The sequence below is a fragment of the Hippichthys cyanospilos genome, chromosome 16 (assembly GCF_059441005.1).
Source record: "Hippichthys cyanospilos isolate Australia breed blue-spotted pipefish chromosome 16, RoL_Hcya_1.0, whole genome shotgun sequence".
NCBI classification, from domain to species: domain Eukaryota; kingdom Metazoa; phylum Chordata; class Actinopteri; order Syngnathiformes; family Syngnathidae; genus Hippichthys; species Hippichthys cyanospilos.
The window spans coordinates 7,165,214-7,191,679 of NC_142384.1; the positions used below are offsets into that span (position 1 = coordinate 7,165,214).

The window sequence follows — 26,466 nt, forward strand, 5'->3', positions numbered from 1 at the left end:
ACAGTAAGCGTTTTTTTTTTTCTTTTTTGTATTGTGCCATCTAGTGGAATTGTGTCGCCTGTTACTACTACAGCATTCCAATGACAAAGCTATCTGTCATGTGATCATCTGACGTGACGTGGAAAATAATCAACTTTCACTTATTTATCTAAAAAACATTTATTATTCATCACAAATATTTATGTTGCAGCATAAATGGCAGAAAGGTCCTGCAAAGGGAAACTCCGAACTGTGTAGCATACGTGCAAAACAATCGTCCCAACTGGAAGAATCTGATTTTAAATTGAGAATTAATTTAGAGTGTGTATAAAACGTGGATGCGGTAGATTTTACACAATAATACCGGTCTTTTGTACGAGAACGATCAAATGGTGCGCTGTCCCTTTAAGCGCAAACTGCTCTTTTCTTACTTCCTGTATTTACTTCCTGGTTAGCGGTAGCTCATTCGAATTAGTACTTTTTCCATCCACCCATCCTTTTAGGAAAGAGGACAAACAGGCGCATTAAAAAAGAAAACGAAAACTAAAATGTCGAACATATATAATACATAATGACAGAGCGTAAGAGAAAGCTGCCGTCACGCAAACGTGACCAAAAAGCAAACAATGAGCGTGAAGCACACGAATTGAATGAGACTGTGCACAGTGTTTACTTCAGTGGTTGTCAAACGACTCACATGAGGAGGAGACTGGGAAAGGATTTCTTCACACAACCTTGTGTCGCTTTGGCGAAAGCTTTCCTCGGCAAGGTAACTTCGGTGTCGCATGGTGTCTAGAACTATCGAAACATTCGTTAAGCTTATCTATAGAGCATATTAAATTGTAAAGTACCTTCGAGACTAACGTTCCACAAGCACGGTAATATTTCAAAGTATTAATTCAACAATACGTTCAAGACTGTCAATTGTATATAAAAAAAAACAATAAAAAAATACTGTATTTTGTAATAGTATGTTATATGTGGCCCTAAACCAATCGCGGTTCTACTTTGGTCAGTACCTTAGCTCTGCAGCTATTACAGTATGTCATCTTCAGGCGCCCGCTAGTGGCAAAATGGATGCCTTGCTGAGATAGATACCAAAAACGTGGATTTTGCTGATTCATATTTTCACAGGTGTGTTTAGACTTCTGGAGTTACATTATGATTGAAAAGAAACATTTCGGGTTGGCTTCCTCTTCAACATTGCCAAGTGTGCTATAACAGTTTACTCAACTTCATCACAGGACTGTAAATCTAATAAGATGGCCCTAACAAAGACAAATTGTTCATAAAACTGATTTTACAACTGTGTAATTATATCAAGAGCATAATTGGGTCATAATTTAAGCATTATGAAAGAAAGATGACATTTTGGCTTGAGTTAAGATCTCAAGTGCTGTCTATATCTGTTGAGTGTGAAATAATACCATTTTTGTTCCGTTATATGACATCTCCAACGAAAATCAAGCCCTGCGTATCCCAAAAATCACAATGAAGTAAATACTGCTACATAATCATTGTACTTGTAGAAGTTTGCTTAGAATGTATAAAAATAGTTTGACGTACTTTTTGTGTGTGCTGTTGCGTCATTCGCAGATCCTGGTGCGACGGCGCGAGGATGGCACAGAGCTGAGAGGACGCGTTGTGGAGACGGAGGCGTACCTGGGAGGCGAGGACAAAGCGTCGCACTCTGCGGGGGGCAAGCGTACAGAGAGGAACACGGCCATGTTCATGAAGCCCGGCACCATATACGTGTATCCCATATACGGCATCTATCTCTGCATGAACGTGTCCAGTCAAGGTCATATTAAGATTAAATGTGTATGATGTGCAATGGTACCTCAAAATTCAAGGGAGATGGTCTGGTGCCTCACAGGGGACGGTGCTGCCGTGCTACTGCGCTCGCTGGAGCCGCTGCAGGGCCACACCGTCATGAGGCAGCTGAGGGCCGCCAGACGCAAAGACGGAGCCCGGCCCCTGAAGGACAAGGAGCTGTGCAACGGTCCCTCCAAGCTGTGCCAGGCTCTGGACATCCCACGTTGCTTCGACCGCCGGGATCTGGCGTCCGACCCGGAGGTGTGGCTGGAGGAACCGGATCCCGCCGCGGGAGACGCCCGCCACCAGGTCGTGGTGGAGGCGGCTCGTATCGGCATCGAATCCCACGGGGAGTGGGCCAAGAAGCCGCTGAGGTTTTACATCCAAGGGAACGCTTTTGTTAGCGTGGTGGACAAAACGGCTGAAAGATTGGAGACTTTGTCTGACCTTCACTGTCAAACGCTCTGTAACCATACATAAACGGACAAACGTATTGAAAGGCAGATTCTCAATCAATTCAACTGATTTTCCCGGACATGGCCAATTTTTAAGTGTCTCTCTAAGCACATACTGTATACATGAAAAAAATATGACACACCACTAATTTCACAAAAAGTAAAGTACTTTTTGTCTACTGAAATAATGTGGAATTTATTCACAAAATGACCTTCTGACATCTGTGCCTGGTGTCCAAAATTGTGGTCCGGGGGCCATTTGTGCCCCATAGTTCATTTTTGAGCGGCCCGCGAGATACTGTATACTGAAAATGGCATCTGCTATGAACAAGTTTGATTATATATCAATATATATATTCCAAATTTACAAAACAATAAAACTTAGATATACTGGAAAAATACTTTTCATAACATTGTTGTGAATAAAGATATTTTTTTTTCTAGCAAAAACAGGTTAAAAAACCGGTTCCCTCCACTTTCTGCTGTGTCGAGGTCCAAATTGCAAACATACCACATACTGTAGATAATTCGCAAATAATTGCTTTAACCTTTTCACTCCCGTTGTTGGGACAATGCATCCCACAGCTTTTAAAAAAAAAAAAAATTGCAGAGGGTATAGGAATGGAAGCAATAACATGAAATGGCATCTCAGCGGTCATTACGTACCTATCTACAGATTCTCATGGCATTTAGCAACTTTTTGTGGTACACAACAAGCCAGTACAACAAGGTAGGTAGCATTGTACGATTTCTCGTAAATTAATCTATTACTGCGGAAACATATTGATAATGTGTTATATGTGTGTTACTATAGATTACACCAGGGGTCACCAACCTTTTGAAACAGAAAGCTACTTCTTTGGCACTGAGTAATACATAGGGCTTCCAGTTTATGTGAAGACTCTTATGTTTTGATTTGGATTCCCACAATAATTAAGAAACTGCTGTAGTAAATATGTAAATCATGTGTAATATGTATCTGTCATTTATGCATAATCGTTAGTAAAATTCCTAGAAAATCACAAAGTTCTATCACTTGTAAACTATTTGCAGAACAGGTCTGCGCGCTATTCATGTGATCCTCGGGGCTCCCCAGAACCCGCAAAGATCTTGGTGATCCCTGGATTACACTGATGTACTGAAGGCTTTTGGTGATGTTCAATTCTCGGGCACGTTTATATTATTATTATTGTAAAATACTGATGGGATAAAAATCCCAGGGCCTGTAACCTGATCTATGGAAGTGGGAATTTATTTTTTTTTCCAAGTATCCTAGACTTATTAAATAGTAATGTATGCCATAAATTAAAAAAAAAAATCAGTAGTGAAAGGGTTAAAAATGGTAAGTTTAGGACTGATTTTTCCTGTTTTGGCTTTAGCTCCTATTCATCGTGGTGGCAGATATCTTCTGGGGGATTACAGGTACTCTGACCACTCCCAAATCTTGTAAAACCCGTAACATAGACCTGTTCGGATATCATTTATTGGGTATCAACTGCTTGATTACTTATGGTATACTTGATTTATATATATTTTTGAAGTGGACCTTACATCCTTCAATTTTTCTGTATGTGGTCATCAGAAGAAAAAGTGTGGACAAAAAAAAGTGTGTGTAGTTTTGCTTACCTTCCATGATAGCTGACATGTTGAACATGTGTAGATGTGGACATTTCTGGATGATATTGACTTAAGATTGAAAGTGGATGTACCCATCCTAGCTACCAGGTCACAGGGGAGGTCATAATGAAAATACGTTCAAAGGAATTTATTACGAGTGACCCACAGATCTCGTGTGTGTTACAAATTTGAATGAATCATCTTAACATAAGATTTTTTTTTTTTTTAAACAATCGTTGCCTCCCAAAGTTAAAAAGAAGACTGCCGGTTCTCCTGGGTCCAGTATCAGTTCTTAAAAAGAAAAATCTGGATTAACAGGTCCATTATTTCTTCTTTTTTGCTTTCGTACATACCAAAAACAAGATCGAAGTCAACCCCAACCTTGGGGCTGAGGTCGGGTATCGGGGAGGGGTGTTGAAGGCTTGGGTCTTCATTGGATCCACAGATGTTTGGAGCGCCCTCGCCTCCCCCTTCAAAGCGTAAAAACAGCTCGTCTGATGTCCTCTGTCCTCTTCCCACCTCCGGGATCCGTGAGGGGCGGACGGTCTGGAAAGCTCATTACTCGGCGTGTGCCCCCCTCCACAGTCCCAAAGACATCTGCCACCCTCATCATTTCTTCTTATCTGAACACTCAAAGCCTCTTGACACTGTACATAATAATTTACTATTCAAAACTGGCTCATAAATAATAAAAAATAAACTATGGCTATGTCGTGAATCAATATAAATCAAGCTTTTTTCCCCTTCTCTTCAAACATCAGTTCCCAGCCACATCGGCGCTACTGTTACGACTACTGCTACTCTGTGGGAGACTGGAAAATGGAAATGATGGGATCTTCGTGATTGGTCACCACCAGCACGCTGCGGAACTTGTCCAAGAGCGTCTTGAGCTGGGAACGCCGCATGTTCTCATTGTACATGATCTCCTCCAAGTGGTGGTGGCCCCGGAAGTAGTGCAGCAGCCTGTGAGGGTTTTTTTTTTTTTTAAATGAAATTTTATGGGAAATTCAGATGTTGCATGCTTATGTGATCATGTTAAATCCAAATTGGTGCCCTGAGATGCAAGTTTGGTTTGTTCAGATATTGTATGAATTCATCTTTTCCTTTGACATGAATGGTTTAAAAATTAAGATGTGAAATAAGAAAAATAGCAATTTATCATATTTATAAAACAGGCAAGTGCAGATTGAGTCTCAGTGGTGCTTAAGTATCAACTCCTTTTCCAAGAATGAGAAAAGGGCTTTGAGCTTTTGTGTAGTATTTTAACAAATGTAGAAAAGTTCCCAGTTTTTTTTTTTAACTCATTCAATGTCAAAACATATTTTTATGTTTTTTTTAGATGTCCAGACATTCAATGACAGGCACTTATCTTTTTTTTTTCAAGCATTTGGCTAACGGAGAGTCTAAAATATCTGCTAATATATGAATTAAGTACTTAAGTTATCAATTACTTAGGCAACTAAGCACTACTCACTTAGTTTACAAATGAATCAATTGCTTTTGATATTTTAGTAGGTAATTAAGCAGTAAAACTAAGGCCTGAGGCGATATCATTTTTAGATGACAGCAAGACACAAAATGCCCAAGTGGTGCCTAGAACACATTATGATATAGAAAACTTTTGGGTTGACTTGCGCTTTAACTTTGAAAAGTTGAACAGCTTCTTGCTTGTTCCTCTTTGTAGTCCAAGATGAACACTTTATAAACTACAAGTGGCGAGCTATGAAATCTATTGTAGTCAAATGTTAAGCGTTGCGATAAATGACCTGGCAAACATGCGGAGATCTTCCTGGTTCTGTGCGGCGGGGATGTTGAGGATGAACTGTCGGTCGTGTTCCGACAGGCTGGCCAGCAGGGTCTCGGTCAGCAAGATCCTCTTGTTGAGGGGCGAGTCGTCGCCGCCGGGGGCCAACTCTGCGCTGGAGTTGTCCATGCTGGGGCTGGTCAGGGTCATGTCGTCGCTGCTGGCTGCACGCAACGCATGCTCACACACTTAGATTGACTGTTTTTTTTTCTTTTTCTTTCTTTCTTTCTTGGCCCTCGAGTCTAAAAGTTTGCGGACCCCTGTCCTCGTCCCTAGTTCCTAATCAAAACCATCACAACAAATTGCCGATCAACAAATCCTGAACTCAATCAATATAGTCTAAAAGCAAATCTTGATCCTCTAAAAGAGATCTGAACTTGTGAAGACCAGCCTAAATGTCCTAATTTCTCCGAAAGGTCCTCACTGTTAAAAAACAAAAACTCACAGCGGTCCTCAGAAGTATAGCCGCCCAAATAAACACACGCGAAGACACAGAGAGTGATGTCATACTTGGGGATCCGAAACTGAGGGCGCTGGGGGTGCTCAAGCCGCGCCCACCCGGGACCCGCGCGGCCAACGGCAGGTCGTCGTCCCTGTAAGCGGGCTCGTCCTCGGCGGGCGGCACCATCAGGCAGACGAAGGTGTGCAGCTGAATCAAAAGGCGGCGCTGCAGCATCCACACCACCATTTGGATCAGCTGGGCCTGCGCACACACGTCAGCCCCATCGTTTTGTTCCAGTCATACATACGGTAGTTTTGTCTAATATTTTGGGATTAGTTTCTCATATCTGAAGTATTTCCAATACGTTTTCATATTTCAGTAATTGGTGTTTATTATTTTATAGTGTTTGTTTTGATTATTTTATAATATTCTAATAAATATAAAATATTATTAGAATTATGATGCAATATATGATTTTTGAATAGTATAATTAACAAAATACAATTTTCTAAATATAATTTTAATTTGCTTTTTACATCTTTTGAAGCATTGCTTTCCCAATATTGAATTTAATTTTTGTGTTATTTTGTATACATTACTATTATGTATAAATTAATTTCTTTATTTGTAATAATATTGTTTTTTTAAAATATTTTTTGACGTGATTACTTTTGATATTTGCTATTTATACCTTTGCACATACTGATGTTGTTTTTAACCATTATTTAGTTTTTTTGTATTTTATCAAACTATTTTATCAATTTGATATTACATTATTAATTTGATATTAGAATAATATAGTGAAATAATATTATAAAATATTTCTTAATCTATTCTAATTCTGACTAGAATTATCAGATTATTATTTTCTTATCATTTGTAATTTTGCCACATATCTTTATTTCTAATGATTTTGTTGATGGCACTTTTAAAAATATGACTTTTATAATATTTGTTTGGTATTCGGTATTTTACTCATTTTGGTGTTCTTTTGCAAATGAAGATGGTATGTGAATATTTTTGAAGACTAATTGTACAAGAAAAATGTTTTACAGAGCTACTATATCATTTGAGGCCTAAGCTTTTAATTTGTCTACTGTAGAAGACATATCTATATCTATATGTCTATATCTTTTGACTCATTCCAGCTGCCCTACTAAGTGTGTTTTAGTGGGATGCGATTAACTTTGCTGTCTTGCTAAGACAAAATAGACAACAGTGGACGCAAATGAAGAGAATGTGTAAGTTGGGTCAGGAGGCATAAATGGATTGTAATGCTAAATAACCACCGACAGAGGGCGCCAATGATGCAAACCCAGCCAATTCAAAAGGACAAAAAGTAAAATGTTAACTGTTAAGAATTGATGGAAGGCATTCCTTTATTTCAAAGACATGTCTTTGTGATGCAGTCGTACCTCCTGTGCAGGGGCTTCCAGGGGGTTCCTGAACTCAGCCAGCGAGACAGGAAGCGAGAACTTGGCCAACATGGAAGGAAGGTCCTGACCGGGAAACTGCTGCGCAAACTGTTCGGCCTGAGGCGAGAATCTGTCGAGTGAGCGGTGAGAAACTGAGTGACTGGGGTCACGCGTTATTGGCCCATTCTGACAATTGAATAATATCATATTGCAACTCACAAGTAGAGGTTGGCGTGAGGGGACAGCATATAGACATTGTTCTCACACAGAGGGTAGATGATGATAGCCTTGCCCCAGTAAACCAGGTGGGCTGCAATTTGGAAGATCTGACAGCAAAGCAATACATTAGTATTGTAGTGTAATCCTAGGCCTCATACATATAACAGTTTCAGTGGCAACATAAACTGCAGTAATAGTCAATTTTCACAGAAGATAAAGAATATATGCCTGTGAGAATTGTTATGCAATTAGTCTACATGTGTTGCTGCACAATTTTTGTTTAAAGTGGAAGTCAAGCCAAAATCATTCTTTACAAGCAGCAAAATCCACTTTTTTCCATCTCTGGGATGGCCATTTTGTCACTAGCTGTCACCTGAAAATGAAACAAAGCTGCTGAGGCAACGACCAATCGCGGTTCACCTGTTTTCTGAGTTAGGTCATATGACAGTCAACTGCAAACATGTCATTTTCTGTCAATAGCAAGAGGCCGCTTCTTCTGAAGTCAATTAACATGTGGATTTAGCTGCTTACACCATATTCCACAAACACAATATTAATCTTAATACTGTGTTAAGACTATTGGGCTTTCACATAATATATTATTGTGAAATACAAATATTTGGATTGACTTCCACTTTAAATATCTGGTGATGTATCTCCTGCACCATTTATGGTAGTTTTGTTAACCTACTATGGCATATTCTGATGTGCATTAGCATTAAGCTAACATACTTTTTGATTTTGAAAACTACGCAAGTTAAATTAAAGGCACTTTTTTGAAACTCGATGAGGATCTGGACTCTAATTGTCCATGTTCTTGCACATCATTTGTGATCATTTCAAATCAAACCCTAAATTAAGATCGCATCAGGTAAGAAAATGCGTAAGGAACAGGCTGACCTGAAGCAGGGCTAGGTCAGTGTCCTGAGCCAGCTGCTGCAGGTTCTTAACCGCCGAGCATGTCTTGATGAGGCGCATCATGGCGGGCGAGCAGTCCACTGGAAGTTGCCCCAGCAGCGCCTTCTCGCTTTCGAGCAGCAGCAGCGCGTGATAGGGCCTGGACGACATTGAGATAATTAAGGCCTTCATTCTGGAAAAGTAGCCAAAAAAATAAAAGGGGAAAAAAAAAAAAAAGGCCTAGCAGAGGTAATGATATAAGACTACCATGAGGGGGCAGTAGACTGCAGTCAACACATCTTGTCCTCAAATGACTCCGCATATCAGTTAAGAGCACACATCGAAGCTACCAACCACTCACAGGCATGATATATGTGCTCTAACTTTAGAAATAATGAATGTGAATTAATTAATTATGGAGTGGAAAAAAAACATTAAGTGCACCTGCATAAACTGTCATTCTATCAAAAAAGAATTCAAGTTTTGAATCTTCAAATGTTACTATTTCCAAATTGTGTAAAAGGCTATTTTGCAATGTTAGTATTTTTCTTTTTTCTTTTCATGTGTATGTATTATTTTTGGCTAAAATTATGTAATGAATCCTCGCACTTTCTGTCTAATCACTTATTTTTTTGTACATTTCAAAGTACATATTTGTGTTTCATGTGTGACTATTTTAAAAAATGATAATACATTGGCATGGTTTATATTTAGTGCACTTTTATTTTTGTTGTATATTAAAAAACAATTTCCCCCCCAAAAAAGTGTGAATTTGTAATATTTCATTAGTTTATTTTACATATGTTTGTCTATTTGTTCAAAAATGAGTTCTTTTAACGTATTTTGCATTTTCTACCCTGATTTTGTTCAACATTTTACTTCTAAAATTAGTGCATCTGTAATCACTTGGGGTTTTATGTCCCGATTTCTCGCTATTTCTATTACTTCACACTATATGGATTTTTGTCTAAAAAATATATATATTTTATTATTTGTTCAAATACATTTTACTTTTTGGATTTTTTAAATTTTTGAATTTGTGCATTTGCAACAGAATACTTTTGCTTTTTTTAAATATTATTTTTGTACATTTGCACAAATATTCCTCTCCCTTTTGTTTTTTATTTTCTATTACTCCAATGTTAATTTGGATGGTTTTTTTTATTATTTGAAATTCATGCATTTGCAACAGAATACCAGAATACTTTAGTTTTTTTTTTAATATTATTTTTGTACATTTGCACAAATATTCCTCTCCCTTTTTTTATTTTCTACTACCCTAATGTGATTTTTTTTTAAGTTCGTGCATTTGCAACAGAATACCAGAATACTTTAGTTTGTTTTTTTCTTAATATTATTTTTGTATATTTGTCTCAAATATTCCTGTGCCTTTTGTCTTTTATTTTCTATTAATTACCCTAACTTTCTGGAGTTTTGCCATACTTTTTAATTTTCATTTCATTTCTTTCTGCCACTTTTTTTTCCTTTTACAATCAACGTCATAATTGTGACCCAATCAAAGTTATGTCGCTAACTTAATAATGTCACGCAATGCTCAGAGCGCCTCATGTCCTGATGGAGCACACCTGATGGCCTTAAGGCTGCGCTCCAAGGCCTCGGGGGGGATGTAGTTGCCACCGATGCGGTGGATCTTATGTGGGAGGCAGAAGCTGACCTCCAGCCAGTTGTTGATGTGGAGCCGCACCACGCCGGTCGTGCACAAACTGAAAAAGCATGCATTTGCACAAAATATTCAAAAAAATAAATAAATAAATTACGACCCTTGTGGGGATAAGCGGCTCTAGAAAATGGATGGATGGATGCCGTGTGCACACAAAAACCAACCTGTCATACACCTCCTTGAGGTCCTTGGCAAGCTTACATTTGGGCAGAATTTGCCTAAACGGCGATTGTGGGTTCACTATAAAAAAATTAATTAAAATAAGAGCACGAGTCACACACAATGATTTTTTTCTGGGGTTGTTTGTTTTTGGGAGTGGTGAGAGGTCGGCGGGGTCTCACTTTCGCTGACGTTGGTGACCTCGTCCTGCACGGCCAGCATGAGCTTGGCTTCCCTGGTGAGGTACTGGCAGCGGCGCTCCTCGTGCTGCAGCGCGATGGCGATTCGGCGCGACAGGTTTTGCAGGCAGCTGATGATCGACTGGTCGGCGTTGGCCTGCAGTCAAACAAATCACTACGCACATGGCTTGGAATGTAATATTCATGCCTTCATAATGTAATATTGAAGACGTCTAATAGCCTAAAAATTTTGCACTTTATTTTACTAATATTTTGGTAAGATTTTTTTAATGGCTACGCATTTTGCCCCACTATTTTTATTTTATTTTCAAATACCTGTTTTGTATATTATATGGGTGCTCCTTGTGTCGATTACCGGTTGACCGCAAGATATCATGCTGCATTAGCAGATAAAATTAGCTGATTAAAAAAAACGTAAATTGAAAAAAAAAATACACGGTGTTGTTTACATCGCCAGCTGTTCACTCTAAGGGAGCAAAAGATTATCAAGTAGACCTTTGTTGCAAACATGCTCCCAGAAGGAAATTCTAAAAAAAAAAAAAACATACTCTTCTTGTTATACATTACTTGTTATGGTATAGGTAATTTATTTTGAAGCATTGACTGGCCTTTTCACGTTTGGCTGTTTTAGCATGATGTCGTAGATTAACAGACAGTAAAATTTTTCCCTGTGTATTTCATTGCACCTCTGGCCCAACCAAGTTTAAAAAATAAAACAAAACAAAAAAACTGATCCATCCCTATTGGTTAATGCCTAGTTTAAATGTGTCTATCCTGCCTGGGCCAAAAGAGGAGTTATTAATTTATTATATCAGTGTTGAGCTGTAGGTGCCGCCCGTCATAGGTTTTTAGCCTGTCACAGGTCATGTCATGTGTGTGTGTTGCCCTAACATTAACGCTATGTTCAATGTTATTACAGTAAATGAATAAAACAAATAGATGAAAAAAATATTTTTAACAGGTCCCTATCATAAGTCTGCTTTTTTATTACTGTCACTAGACTATAAGTACTCCTACTATAGTCATTAATTTATTCCTTTATTTCACTTTTTTTGTTTTTTCATCTTCATTCAAATATAGTAAAGTTCGTCTGAGGTCATTAATAAGAATGATGCTTCTTCATCGGCAAACAAGCTTCCCCGAGTTGCTGGGCAAATCTCCCCACGAAAAACATGACTCAGCTACTTTTGGGCCCCCCCTCCTCCCCCTTGAGCTCGGATCAGCTGAGGGGGGCGCTCACCGTGACTCAGCAAGGGCAGGAACAGGTGGCGCCTCATCAAGCAGCATGATTACATGTGCAAAAATGTTTGTCCCCGCCTCCCAAGCCTACTCTGCCACCACAGATAGCAAAGACTCCGAAATTATCACTTGTAAACACAGCCCACCCCCACCCCTCCCTTCTTTTGAGGCACACCCACAGGCAAAATCATTACAAGCTTTGATAGTTATTCTTTTATTACAATATATGCAGTATATGAAGTATGCTAATAGGTGTCTGGTGAGCATGTAGTAGAATATGCAGGAAAAATGTTCCTACCCTTAGAGCAAAGACGACATTGAACATGATCATAGTGGGCATCTCCCTTTTGGGTGAAGGATCTGTTTTTGACATCTGAAATGAAAAATTAAAAAGATAATTAAATGTGACGTGTACTGTACAGTATATCTGTTAAATATTTGTTGGTGCGGCTTATTATCCGGTGCATCCTATAGTCCAGAAAATACAGTATACGAAAAAAACTCTAAATTGGTGTTTGGATTATTTTATGATTAACATATTGTTGTAAGTCCAATTATTTCTGATTTCAATAAATTGAGAAAGAGTAAAAAAAACAAACAAAAAAACACATTGGTGATATTAAATATTTGGTAATTTTTCTGTTGTGTATATTTACAATTTAAGAAAAATGCTTCAGTCATAAAAAACAACTGTTTTATCAGAATGTCGCATTGTTTAGGTGAAAATTTCTGTTATCTGGTAGGTTTCCAAGTGTTTTCAAGAGTGCAAAATCTACCCAATCCATAAATGGAACTTTAAAAAAAAGAAAAGCAGCATTACAGCACATGGATCCAAAAATGTTAGCATTATGTATGTTAGTTCTGTATGAATGACGCGTAGGCTGATGTTAAATTGAACAATTGTATTAAGACAGCCAACATGGCTCCCCAAAAAATAAGCGGTGCGAAATCAAAAGATGACCTGAATGATGGGTGGATGCTGCAGCAGAGTCGGGTGGCCCACGAAGCGAACATTGTCGATCTTCAGCTCGAACTTCTTGCCACACATGTCTGATTTGGTGGCCAGGATGGTTGCCAGGATGCTATCGGAAAACCTGAGAGACACAAAGGCCATTTTTTTCCCAGAAAAAAAAAAAAAATGAAGAGAGATTTCCAAGCTAATAAATTATCGGAGGCTGGAGAGGTTTTGATTACAATACCCACTTCCTGTGATTTGTATCAGAAATGACAAATTGATGTGTGAATGTTTGTGTGATGATCAAGAACATTCCATTGAAGATTCATGCAGCAATGAAAGGCAAATAAATGAAATGAAATAAAACACAAGACAACGTAATTGGGAAGAATAAAAAACAACAAGTGAATTTAATGAGCGTTTGCAGCCGATTTTACTGAGCGCAACATGCTGCAGCTTGACTGATTCCACTTGAATCCATTTCAAATAGCGCAGAGAATAGCGAATTAACGCACTGTTTCACTTTGGGAGTACGCACAAGAACAGTCTTACGTTACAAAAGAAGATTAAAACCACATCATTTAGTCGTACTGAAGACGTAAAGTGGCAGTCAAAAATTTGCAAACCTACAGTTTAGTGTTCCATTTTTTAATCTAAGTTTCTTGACATTATAAAGAAATACAGATGAGATTATTTGATTAAAAAAAGCAAAACAATGTTTTGCTAATTATTTAGATTCTTCATAACAGGCACTTCTTGCCGTATGAGCTCACTCAGCTTGATGATGTGGATGATGCCTAATGACCTGGAGTCACTTTGAGTTAACGGCTGTGCATTCCCAAGAGTTAGAAGAGTTTGAATTTTTTGACTCTTTATTTGAGACATTTGCATTTGAGGATACTTCATGAGCTGGAATGAATTTCACTTCACAGTGGAGCAGTTTTAAGCAATATTAGCTTCAATTAATTGACCTCTTAATGCGTTTGCAACCATTTAAATTTGATATGGATGACATTTTAAGATATGAAATGACTTTCAGCTTACAGCTGAACATTCCCAAGAGGAAATAACTTGATGATGTAGATCACGTGTTATGAACTGGAATGACTTGCAGGTCACAGCTGAGCAGTGTCAAGAGTTCATAGCTTGAATTTTTGACCTCTTATACATGATTGAGAAATTAGAATATGATGATATGTATGATCCTTTATGTACTGGAATGACGTTCAGGTCACAGCTGTGTGTTTTTAGAAGATTCTTAAATTTTTTGACCTCTTCATGAATTATAAAATATTTCAATTTGATGATGTTTTATGACCTACAATGACCTTCAGCTCACACTTGTGAATTTTCAAGAGTAATTTGTTTGGATTTGTTGACCTGTAATGTGTTTTGAAACCATTTGAATTTGATGATGTGGATGATGCTTCATGACCTGAAAGGACTTTCTTTTGACAACTCTTCATTTTCAAGATTAAATAGATAGGATTTCTTGACCTCTTAATACATTGGAGACCATGCGTATTTGAACAGGTTTCCAAACTTTTGACCAGAGTAATAAATACAAGAAAATTCAGATTTGAGGAGCAATATAAACAAAGGAAAATGTGCTTTTAAGGATTCCAAAGTCTTACCCCTCGACCAACTGTTGGTCAGTTAGTGAAGAAGGCTCTCTGAAATGGGAATGGAACCATAAAGAAAACAAGAACAAGCAAAGAGCTGCATCTTGCATGCACACATACTGACTAAGAAAGCCCATATGCAGGGGGAACCAGCATCTGTGACAACAAAAAAATGGTCCAAAAGTCTCCGGTTTGGACTCATTTAGTAAAACTAACAGTGATAGTGTGCTTTAGTGTGCTTGATTGGATTTAAATGACATTCCTGAGTTTCAGGAACCTACCAAATTGTAGAAACGTGGAATAGAAACTATTATCTGAAACCAGCCTCAGCTCTCAGTGAGACACGGCTGCTTGGTGTCATAACATTGCAGCTCTGCTTACCTGCAAGCTTTGAAATACACTGCTTTGTTTTTAAGCATATTGCAGTTGATGAAACAGTAACAAAACATGTAGACAACGGAAAGCAAGTGAGTTATTAAGGACACAATGAGAATGAGTGGACGGTGCGTTTGTGGTGAAACATATTTGGGAAGAAAGTACCTTGAATCTCCATCCTGATCTTCAACCTCTCTCGTTGTATTCAGCGCATAGCGATTCCGCTGTTTTGCTTATCGGGGAGAAATACTCCATAAGTATTGAAGCAAATATTTGACACTAAAAACGAGTTAGGGATATTGGGCTATTAAGTTATTTTTTCTAGGTGAACGAAAATTCGAATCGTTTTATGTTGCAAATAAGTTTGTTGAGGCGCTGCCAGTATGATGCTAACGTTCACCTGCGTGTGTCGATGCGCATTCGGCGGCTCGTTGGAAAGGGTAGCGGAAAAGCAGCTTGTTCCCGCGGCTGCCGGAGCTCACCAGGATGACACTTATGGGGTTGGTTTTGTGTCCCCATCGGGGGCCTCTGTACAAGCTGATAGTCGGCTGCACGACCGCCGATTTTCGTTGCTCATCTGCGGATCCGCCGCTGCCAGATGGGTTGAGCATCATGTTAGCATTGTAGCTCGCTAGCTAGCTGCACAACGATTGACACTTATAACGCTTTACTCTTTGCAAACAAAACTCTCAGCGACGCTTACTAAACGCTGATTTCCAACACTATTTTTCATATTCATACCGCACCAGGGCCAGTTTTCACGTTGCCAACTCAAGTCAAATGTTTTGTGTCAACTCAAAAAGTCCGACGTCAAACAAGGACACGAGCCACGATGCGCATGCGCGTAAACTTCACTAGTTCGGGATGCAATGCAAAGCCTAAAAAATAAATCACTCAAACAAAACAGGAAATTCCTTGTATACCAAATTTTAAGGTTTTGTGTGACTTTACACTGCCTTTAAGCACTGTTATATAATTTATTTAAGTGTGGAAAAAAAATCATTTCACATTTGTAAACATCTTCATGTGACGTCACGCTAACTCACTCACGGTCGCCATTTTTGAAGTTCATTCTGAATCGAGAAACTTCACGGCCAACATTTTGGGGTGTTTTGGCTCAAATTTTAAATCACTGAGAATTTTTCTCATATTTTTCAAGGAAAAGATGGCGATTGTGCCCGGTCAAATGTCTAGCTCTAAATTTTGTTGGAACACTTAAACAGATATTAGTGTCATAACCAATAAAATATGATCACTTGCATTAAAGGACATTTAGCTATAAGAAATTGCCTCAGAATACCTTTTATTAGACTTTATTATTTAAAAAAATATTTTATTATGTAGATTTTTAAACACCTCTCACAGGAGAATAAGTGTCTGACATCACACAGTTCCGAAAAACTAGTTTGCTGCTAGTCTAAAAGATGACACACACAGAAAAGAGTCAAAACACAGCACGTTCATCATTGCCTTTGACTTTTTAATCAATTTGAGCCCAACAGAATGAGAAAATTTCACACAATCATGTCGGCTTTGGTGTGGTTCATGACGTTTACCGGTACTTCTCACTAATAGCAAGAGTAAGGGCGGCCAGGAATTTGTCCACGGACACATGGACCTCTGGGGTGAACTCTTTCGGGAACAGCATGGCCATCACCACAAGGATGCAGTGAGAGAGAATCTGGGGATCGGAAATACAAGTAAATAAATAAAAACAAAAAAAAACAACTTTAGTCAAATCTAAAAAATTAAGTTCTCGAAGGTTTTCCTATAATGTTGCTTTTAACTGTAATGCACAATAAATGTTTGCATTTTTTCTCAGAACTATTGACAGCAATATGAAATTATCAAAATTCAGCGGAAAATTACGCATAGAATAATTAAACAATTTTGAAGAAAATGTAAATGCCGAGTTGGGTGACTCGAGTCAAGTGACTTGACTCAAGTCAGACTTGAGTTGTCAATATTAGGATTTGGAACTTATGACGACTAAGATTATGAGCCTTGACCTGACTTGAACTGCATGACTTGTTTACATTTGACATAGTTTCCAAGATAATGAGCCATTTCCAAATTTATTTTTTGGGGCGCAGTCCATCTGTGAATACTAGCCAATAAAATCTAGAGCAGACACTGAATACAAAGTGGCTAAAATGTATGACTCGACAACAATTACTTTATACCAAACTCGCTTGTAATTTGACTTGTAACTTTTGCTAAAATATGTCAGCTTGAATGACTTTTAAAGAGCAGCAAGTCGAGCGTGAAGAGCACCTTGAAATTGGAGGGGTCCACTCTCAAGGTGAAGGCGTGCAGCTCGCTGAGGTTCATCAGGCCGCTGGTCAGGTTGTCGATTTTGCCCACGGCGTCGTTGACGCCGGCCATGATCACCTTGCCGTGCTTCTTGACCGGAGCGGAGCCCAGGCTCAAGTCCTTCCAGTGGGAGAAGTAGGTCTTGGTCTGGGGGTATACAAAGATCATCCTGCGAGGGCAAACGAATCCGTCGTCAGGGAAGAGTGTCACGCGTGTCTCATCGGGTGAGGATTTACCTGGTCAGAGCTTCGCTCCCGATGAGGTCAGCCCTTTTGGATGCCAGGGCCCAGAAGGCCTTGACTGTCTCCTTGTCCTTGGTGGTAAGACTCATCTTGGTGATTTGGATGAAAGGTGAGTGCACCGATGAGGGCAAAATGGTGCATTTATATATAAACAGTGTTGGCAAGGGGCCATGGGCACACCTCAGATATGAATGTGTGCCAGCTGGATGGCATCCAAGTGGTGCAGGCAGCAGAAGATACAGGACACCGCTACTCACGCATCCAAAAAAAACAACACAAAAAGCTTCTTTAAAATCAAGACATTTATTTTCAATAGTCTGCCATTTAACTTATTCAGTCCCAAAGACATGTTCTTACAGTTACTTTTTAAGAGTCCAGACATGTAATCACATGTACTTTTTAAAAACATATTTTTTCACACCTGGTGAAATGAAGATGTCAAAATAGCTACAAACAAATGACTTAATTACTAAAATAATCAATTGCTTTAGGCAATTACATACTAAAGTTAATTAAATACTTTAGACAATTAAGTACAATATTAGTTGATTAAATTATGTAATTGAGTATGAACATAATCGATTACGTCATGTAAAAGTGTAAGTAGAAGTAATTTATTGCATTAGGTACTAATCTGGTAAAGTACTTGAGTACTTTATGCACTAAAGTATTGAGATACTAGGGCAATTGATTATTTCAAATAAAAAAAAACTAAGTAATCTCAATCAATCTCAAATAAATTATTTTACGTTTTTAAGGCATTTTCAACAAAATTATTAGTAGATTTTATTTTTTTTATGAGTATGGTCATGTGACGTTCACAAGCAAAGTTTTAATTGGTTGTTACCTAAGCAACTGCAATGTCATTTTCAGTCCACAGCAAGTGGCAAAATGGCTGCCCGAGATGGATCGAAAAGGGTGCATTTGGCTGCTTAATTCATCAATAATTATAATATTGCATAGATAATATTGAAAAATAAAAAAGGAGGGTTGACTTCCCCTCTAACTCATCCAATCCCAAAGGCATATTTTTATGATTTTTTTTTTTAAAGAGTCAAGACATTCAATCACAGGTAACTATTTTTATTTTTGTCTGGTAATAAATGCATCACGAACTGAAGTTATCAATTACTTTAAGTACAAAGTACTAATGTAATAGTTCACTTCAGATTACTAAACTACTAAAGTATAATCAATTATGTTACATAAAATACGGAAGTCATCTATGAGCAGGTTGATTTATATTTCACAAACAAAATATTTACCAAAATGTCATGTTAAGACTAGTAGTATGCACCGGATGTCAAATATTCTGGTGAAGAACATTTTAGGTTTGACCTCCCCTTTAAGGTCACGTCAAATGTGTTGAATGAATATTTCTGACCATCTGTTTATGTACCTTAAAATGACTGAAATATTAAAACAAAAATAAATTGATTTAATAAAGTTTGTTTTGTTTGTGTACAAAAACAATTAGATGCAATTTGTAATCATTTAATAGTAATGTACAACAAGCTGTGCTTTTTTGTTCTTATTTACACTATTTTTTTTTTAAATAGTGTACCATTAAATGTTTTCTAGGATCTTTTGAACTGTCTCTGGAAATAGGTACCAGCAAATCTAATTTAATGCTAGGAAATGTCAGGAACAATACAGTTCTTTTCAAATTAAGGGCAAATTAATTAGAACATAAGTCACCATCTTGCCAAGTTCCATTATGGTGACTCAAAATGTTTTATGCCTTTGTTTCATTTTATACCAATGCACATTGTCTTGAATAGCAGAAATTTAGTGCCAAAGTTTTTAATCTGTTATTATTGTTTTTCCACAAAATCAAAATACATGACACATTCATTACTGCTTCAGATCATTTATTGAATTTATTTTATTTGAATGATCATTGCCCGACAGAGAAATGCGAGGAACGATCGGGATCCCGTGGGTGTGGGGTGACATTGTTTATCTGTACTTCTCGGCAATGGCGAGAGTCAGGGCGGCCAGGAACTTGTCCATGCACACGTGGACCTCCGGGGTGAAATCCACCGGGAACAGCATGGCCATCACCACAAGCAAGCAGTGAGCCAGAATCTGGTGGGGGGAGAAAATGCATTTACTTCATTATTGTACACGCCTTTGTATCATTGATTTCAAGAAAAAATGGTTGGAAAAAAATGACCAAAAAGTAACCAAATACAATTGACGGACAGGGTTCATTGTTGAGGTGGTCAAAAAATAAATAAATCTGAGATTTTAGCAAAGCAAACTATGTATTTTCTTTGTACTTATTAAAAAAGCCAACTGTAAGTTTCAATTCAACAAAAAAAGTACAAATATGAAAACATCTCAACTGTTCAGGGATGTGAATGACGGCTAAATGATGAAAATTGTCAGGAAGGGTGGGACTGAAAACAGGTTAACTCAGTCAAGTCTTTTTTGGTTTTGAAATCATTCACCGGCTACAGACGTCAAAGAGTTAATCTAATATAAAATGGCTGGTTTTTATATAGGGCCCCGAATTGGGCAAATGTTCGAAACGAGCGCGAAGAAGAGTTTGGACCTTGAAGTTGGCCGGGTCCACTCTCAAGGTGTAAGCGTGCAGCTCGCTGAGGGTCACCAGGCCGGCGGTCAGGTCGTCGATTTTGCCGATGGCGTCGCCGATGCCGGCCATGATCACCTTGCCGTGCTTCTTGACCGGAGCCGAGTTGAGGCTCAGGTCCTTCCAGTGGGCAAAGTAAGTCTTAGTCTGGGGGTAGACATAGAGCAACCTGCCAAGGGGAACAAAGGCGACGTCAAGGAATCGGAGTCGCCGTCGCCGACGAGACGGGCGCCTCTCGTCAAATTTACCTGGACAGAGCTTCGCTCCCGATCATGTCTGACTTTCCGGCAGCCACCTTCCAGAAGGCCCTGACTGTGTCTTTGTCCTTGGCGGTGAGACTCATCTTGATGCTGTAGCTGCAAGTTTAATGCTGCCGCATGAGGACCAAATTGTGCTTTTATATAGTGTGGCGAGTGGGCATGGGCACACCCCAGATAGGATGTGTGCCTGCTGGATGGAATCCAAACTGTGCAGGCGATGGCGTACACACCCAGAATACCGGCATTCGAAATGACAGGGGGTTCAAAGGCAATTTGTCTCTCCTGTAGTGGACACATATTTTGCGTCAATATTATGTGACCCTTTCAAGCAACCCTTCTAAACCCTAGTGTGCTCAGGAGAGGACATCCTGGCCTTTCCTATGATGTATCATATGCTTAGGTGGAGTGCACTTAACCTGGCTGTCTCGCTGAGACAATATGGACAGAACAGTGGACACAAATGCATAGGCTGGGTCTCACGAGGATGAGTTTGAGGTCCATTTTTATGTGGGAAAAGAATATTCTCATCATTTTGGTGGTGTCAGTTTCAAGATGAGATGACCATACATTTTCATATTCGATATGTTAACCAAAGATGATCCCGTCCAATGGATTGGTACAAGTCCGATACTTGAATGGAGACCGATACCAAGCAGCGATACCACTCGTATTTTTGATAACTGTTCCACACCTACTTATTCCAATATCGCATTTTCCATAAGAATTCATGAAATTGTTGGCAATGAAAGCAGCACGCTGATGTTGAGTATCTCGTGTTTATCATGTGGATTGAGATCTTAGTTTCAAAACACTGGCGTCTTTAGTACGTAAACATTTTGCAAACGCATGCGCCACCCTTATCAGCTGAAATGCACTGCACGAAGAAAAAAATGCATACGTGATAAGCATAAATGTCCCCCCGTGGGGACGCAAACACGCTTGTGACATTTTATATGAACAAACAAAAACAACATTCATTCATTCAGATACTTCTAGAAAATAAAAAGATCAAACGTTCATTGATTAAAATGCACCTCTAAATGCAATCCTTATTTAACACAAAAATGTAAATAAAACACTGACTGAAGTCAAAATGTAAAAACCAATGATTTTAGAAAAAATATGTATTTTTTAATGTAAGTAGGGTGGTAAATATAAATAAAATATAAATAAAATTTGGCAAGTTTTGCAAATCATGTTCAACCTATATTTAATTGAATACACTGCAAAGACAATTTATTGACTGTTCAAACTGGTACATTTTATTGCTTTTAAGAAATAATATTCAACATTTCAAAAAAGATGGGTCATGTGGCAAAAAAAGACTGAGAAATTTGAGGAATGTTCATCAAACACCTGTTTGGAACATCCCACAGGTAAACATGCTACTTGGGCATTGCAATTGGGGTTGTGGTATGATTATGTATTTCTGAACATCAAAAAGGAATATCCCCTTGTTGCTTGAAAACATTTCGATTCCATGGCATGCCATCGATTTTGTGTACCTCTTATCTCAACTGGGGTGGTTGATAAACTGGCACATACCCCAGTTGAGTTTGGGCGGTAGGCGGGGTACACCCTGACTGGTCGCCGCTCACGTTTGTGTTTGGCTACCCTCTAGTGGACATCATTATACTTTACATTTGAACGTAATTTAAGAAAAAAAGCAGTTACCAATCAGATAAAATATATCCAATTAAGATGCGATAAAGTAATACAGGAGACACAAAACAAATGTAGTGCAACTCAAATGTCTCTATTGGACTTAAGTGGACTAGTGCTGGGCCTCAGTCTGCTCCTGAGTGATGGGGAATTCCAAGGAAGTCCTGAAGAGAGGGGGCGCCTCCTCTTGCTCCTCACTGATTGGCTCTTTGCGCTCCTCCGCCACTGGCTTGTTGAGCTCCTCTGCCATTAGCTTGTTGAGCTCCTCCGCCATTGGCTTTTTGTGGTCTTCCGCGATTGGATCGTTGGGCCCTTCCGCGATGGGCTGCCTGGCCACCGGGGCGTGGATCCGCAGCTGTCCGTCCTCCATGAGAGAGCAGGACAGCCCGGACAGGTCCAGGTGAGGCGAGAGATGGATCCTCTGCTGGAAGCCCACCCGCGACGCCGCCGTGGAGGCGAAGGAGGCCCGGGAGGTATGAGAAGCGCAGGAGTGAGTTTCCTGGGCGCCCGCCTGCTTGGCGGCCATAACCAGGAGGCTGCGGCCTTCCAGTTTGACGCTGATGTCGCCGGGGGCGTAGCCGCGGGCGTCGAGGGTCACTAAGAGGTCGTCGTGAGGCGAGGTCGTTTGGACCTGATCCTGCCGAACCTGACACTGCTTCTCCTCTTCTTCGGCTTCGTCTCGGTCGCCCATTCTGAGCACATTGAAAAGATCCTGCGTCAGATTCAAACTTCTTCTGTCTATGGCCTCAATGTGCTGCAGTTCTTGTCAAGAACTTTGTAATCTACACGAGTGACAGTAATTTGCTTTTACGGTCCATGCTCCCATATCTTCTACTGTATCTATCATTATTCATCTATCTCCTCCTCCGTTTTCTCTTGGTCGAGCTATACATCTAGCCACCCAGTCCATTCGCGAGTAAATCCATCCAATCCAGTAGCAATCCATAAAAGAATCATCCTTCTACTGATTCAGCCATTAATTTGTCAAATCATAGATCTGTGTCTGTCTACCTATGAGCTATGTAGCCATCCATCTAGTTATCATCTAACTAGCAATCAAGCTAACGAGCGATCTATCTATCTAACAATCTGGCTAGCTATTCATCTGACTAACTATCCATCTGACCAGCTATCCCATCTAGCTATTTCGCAAGTTTTCGTCTAACTATCTAGCAAGCTTTCCATCTCGCTATCTAGCATAGCTTTCCATCTCGTAGTTGTCTGCGTTGCTTTCTATCTCGCTATCTAGCTTATCCATCCATCCGGCGATCTAGTTTGCAATCCATCTACCTGTCTATCTAACTTGTGTTCCAGCTAACTAGCGATTCATCTAGCTATCCATCTAACTATCCATCTAACTATCCATCTGATTAGCTATATCCAGCTAGCTATCAATCTAACTTGTGATCCATCTAACTAGCGTTTCATCTAGCCATCCATCGAACTAACTATCCATCTGACTTGGTATATCCAGCTTGCTATCCAGCTAACCAGCAATTCATTTAACTAACCATTTAACTAACTATCCATCTGACTAGCTAGTATCCATCTAACTAACGATTTATCTGACTAGCTGTCCTTCTGACAAGCTATCCATCGACATGCTAGCTATCAATCTGACAAGATATCTAGCCAGCTTTTCACCTCGCTATCAAGCTAGCTAACCCTAGCTAGGTTTCCAGCTTGCTCACTTGCTATCTTTCCATCTAGCTAGCCTTTTCTAGCTAACTTATCATCTAGCTATCTAGCTTGCTTTCCATCTCGCTAGCTATCATCTGTGATGCATACAACATATATACTGTACAGTATTTGTCATACATGTATCCATCTTTCAGTTTATCCATCTATCCTGTCTTTCTTTGGTCTGTTAGGAACGCTCATCTACCAATTTGTCCATCAGCACATCAATCCAGCATTCCATCGTCCCTCTTGTCATGGATCAGTTCCTTGTTTCAGTCCAAGAACCAGCTTTTCAGTCATCTCTGGAACTCTTAACATTTTCCCTCCATTCTATCTACCTGACTTTCTGTCCATCTATCTGTAGTAACTACTCATCCATGACATACCTGAGGAAAGGTGAGGCCATGAGGGGCGAATTAAAGAGTCGAGATCCATCTTTGAAGAAACTGTCAGCCAGTTCTGCTTTGCGGTTGAGGAGGTCTTGGCGTAGCGAGGAAAGGGGCCACAGGAGCCCTCCCTGGCTGAAGAAAGGGTCGTCGCCAAAAAGGCTGCTCAGGACTCCGTGCCGGGACATGAGGATGACGTTCTTGTGCGGAATCTAACTCGGGTAGACGTCTTTTTCAGTTTCTTCTTGAGCTTCTTCTTCTGCCTCGTGTGGTCTCACCTCGCCTTAATATACCTCCACTATGAACGCCCCCCTCTTCCTTGGCGCTATTTCCAGAGGATGAGCTCAGGGCTGCTCCCATGTGTCACCGAGGGAAGGGATACCCTGGGAGTCATCAGATGGCTCAGCAAAGCTGGTGGCGACATCTTGTTTGTGTTTCGACTGAGTCACAACAGGTGGCGCCTCAATATTTCAAGACCCAAAACTTCCCCCGAAGACTTTGTGGGACTTACTGGACAAAGATCACAGATCTATTTTTGACCTTCTTAAATAAGTGTCGCATTATTGTAGACCTTTACAATGTCTGCTTGGGAGGTGGACAGAGAAAGAATTTCGCTGTGTGGTTCCGTGCTATACGTGTGACGATAAATCTCTTTGCATCTTTGAAAAGCGCACAAACGGGTGGTGAATCCAATTACTGTAAGATACGAGATTTGGATAAAAACATGTTTTTGAATACTAGTCAAGTTTGAGAGCACGAGGAGCAAAACAAAAAAAGCCCCCCTCCCCCCATGCCTTTTAAGTCTTAATAGTCATCTTAAATACATGTGAAGCTAGCAGCTGTCAAGAGCAACAAACAGCTGGCGGCCACGCAGCACAAATTTAGGTTACAAGGTCTCATGGCCGCCATCTTGAGGCCTGTGCTCAGCGCATTGGCATCCGGCATGCTAACGTTACAAGGAGCCAGCGTCATGAGTATTCACGGCTGTCAGACCTTTGGCTTGCACCAAAAGTAGCCTCTCGTGTCATACGTAATGTACGTTTTGGGCTTTTTGTTTTTTAGTAGACTCCTTTAAGGGGGCGTAAAGTGAACCCAGAACACTTTGGGTAGATATAAATAACATAGGTAACGTTGTTTTGTTTTTTTGAGACTTTATTAATTCCAGTAATGATAGCGTCACGCTACATATTTCTGTTTCTTATCTTATCCATCTTATCTTATCCATCTTACTGTATCTTATCTGTCTATTGATCAAAGATAACTAGATAGCAAACAATTATTTCAATCCCAGCTATTTTAATTAATCAATGAATTTATTTCTACAGATTTTTGAGAAATAAAATGTAAATGTGGCCACTGGCCAAGTAAATGGTGTTTAACTCATTCAATTCCAAATACATCTTTTTTAAACCCAGACTTTGAATCCCTAATACTCACTTATGTATACTGCAATTTTTGGGTCTAAAAATGTTAGTACCAAAGGAGGTTATTACGTGCTAAAGTCATCCAGTACTTTGAATACTGAAGTAATCAATTATTTTAGGTAATTAAGTACCGAAGTAATCAATTATTTTGTGTAAAAACTCATTCAAAACACTTTACTTAAACATAAATTGATTTAGCCAAAGTCTACAGTAACAGATGACATAATAAGTACTTACTCACTTCAAGTCAAATAGTGAATGTAAAGTAATGGATTACTTTAGTACCGCACCATCAATTTTTAGACTCTCTTTCAGCCAAACATGTAACAAGTTTAAATAAAAATGAGTACCAGGGATTGAATGTCTGGACTCTTGAAAAATGTAAAAATCGAATGAGTTAATCATCCAGCCATCAATTGTCTATGTCCGCTTATCCTCACAAGGATTACTGGTGATTGTCTTTGGGCAGTAGGCTGGGGACACCGTGGACTTTAATCATTTACGCACAATTTTTACATTGCAGTTCTCATCAATCTTTTTGAATCATTTTGTGATTTATTGGGTACTAATGAATGCAGAGGGCCCCAAATTTGGGAATGAAAATCACCTCAAATTAACTTTAATCGTATTTTCTTACGAAAAAAAAAATGATAATGTTCATCAACGTAAAGACCAACTGTAAATGTTAGATTTTTTTTTTTTTTTACTATAAGTTACCTTCATGAGCGCAATTGTGGCAGATTGCACTTTATTTTTTTATCCCAAAATGATGGTTTACGAAAACAAGCATAGGTTCTGTCCCTACCAGGGACAATTGGCGACAGGCCGAACAAGTAAATATTCTTCCACTAGATGGCAGGATTGGGACTAATAAACTGCGGTATTACACCTACCTGTTGCTGGTAGCATAAAACAATGTCCTGTATACAAACGCGGTGTTATCATTTGCGGTAATTGGGTATACAACATTAGTTAATGAGTTAAAAAAAATACTTTTATCCTACCTTAGCCTTCGTAATGCTCACCGCC

General features: G+C 39.3%; 5 protein-coding genes across 9 annotated transcripts; 1 reads left to right on the forward strand and 4 right to left on the reverse strand.

The window, feature by feature from the left end:
• The first annotated feature begins 544 nt into the window (after nt 1–544).
• On the forward strand, nt 545–2,655 carry mpg (N-methylpurine DNA glycosylase). The gene is made up of 3 exons (XM_088436934.1): nt 545–748; nt 1,576–1,780; nt 1,856–2,655. Exons 1-3 carry the CDS (start codon nt 551–553, stop codon nt 2,272–2,274), a joined length of 822 nt encoding a protein of 273 aa, XP_088293060.1. The 5' UTR covers nt 545–550; the 3' UTR covers nt 2,275–2,655.
• On the reverse strand, nt 631–15,688 carry nprl3 (NPR3-like, GATOR1 complex subunit). Of its 5 annotated transcripts, none has more exons than XM_088436931.1 (18): nt 15,275–15,688; nt 15,040–15,106; nt 14,512–14,550; nt 12,884–13,016; nt 12,221–12,295; nt 10,666–10,819; nt 10,489–10,564; nt 10,230–10,367; nt 8,647–8,803; nt 7,747–7,853; nt 7,528–7,657; nt 6,181–6,373; nt 5,633–5,834; nt 4,220–4,829; nt 3,876–4,157; nt 1,820–2,258; nt 1,546–1,669; nt 631–777 (listed from the first exon to the last, which is right to left on the reverse strand). In XM_088436931.1, the coding sequence occupies exons 1-14, from the start codon at nt 15,486–15,488 to the stop codon at nt 4,664–4,666; spliced, it is 1,851 nt and encodes a 616-aa protein (XP_088293057.1). In that variant the 5' UTR covers nt 15,489–15,688; the 3' UTR covers nt 631–777; nt 1,546–1,669; nt 1,820–2,258; nt 3,876–4,157; nt 4,220–4,663. The 5 variants fall into 5 exon arrangements, with proteins under 5 accessions (XP_088293057.1, XP_088293056.1, XP_088293058.1 ...); XM_088436930.1 differs by adding an exon at nt 1,407–1,449 and having other exon boundaries at nt 3,876–4,829; XM_088436932.1 differs by lacking the exon at nt 3,876–4,157.
• Nucleotides 15,689–16,333: 645 nt separating this feature from the next.
• LOC148410337 (hemoglobin subunit alpha-1-like) lies at nt 16,334–17,591 on the reverse strand. Its single transcript, XM_088437989.1, has 3 exons — nt 17,424–17,591; nt 17,149–17,356; nt 16,334–16,555 (listed from the first exon to the last, which is right to left on the reverse strand). Exons 1-3 carry the CDS (start codon nt 17,516–17,518, stop codon nt 16,427–16,429), a joined length of 432 nt encoding a protein of 143 aa, XP_088294115.1. The 5' UTR covers nt 17,519–17,591; the 3' UTR covers nt 16,334–16,426.
• Nucleotides 17,592–19,283: 1,692 nt separating this feature from the next.
• On the reverse strand, nt 19,284–20,440 carry LOC148410338 (hemoglobin subunit alpha-1-like). The gene is made up of 3 exons (XM_088437990.1): nt 20,274–20,440; nt 19,987–20,194; nt 19,284–19,517 (listed from the first exon to the last, which is right to left on the reverse strand). Exons 1-3 carry the CDS (start codon nt 20,366–20,368, stop codon nt 19,389–19,391), a joined length of 432 nt encoding a protein of 143 aa, XP_088294116.1. The 5' UTR covers nt 20,369–20,440; the 3' UTR covers nt 19,284–19,388.
• Nucleotides 20,441–21,478: 1,038 nt separating this feature from the next.
• Nucleotides 21,479–25,068, reverse strand: LOC148410339 (uncharacterized). Its single transcript, XM_088437988.1, has 2 exons — nt 24,014–25,068; nt 21,479–22,639 (listed from the first exon to the last, which is right to left on the reverse strand). Exons 1-2 carry the CDS (start codon nt 24,199–24,201, stop codon nt 22,060–22,062), a joined length of 768 nt encoding a protein of 255 aa, XP_088294114.1. The 5' UTR covers nt 24,202–25,068; the 3' UTR covers nt 21,479–22,059.
• Nucleotides 25,069–26,466: the final 1,398 nt, after the last annotated feature.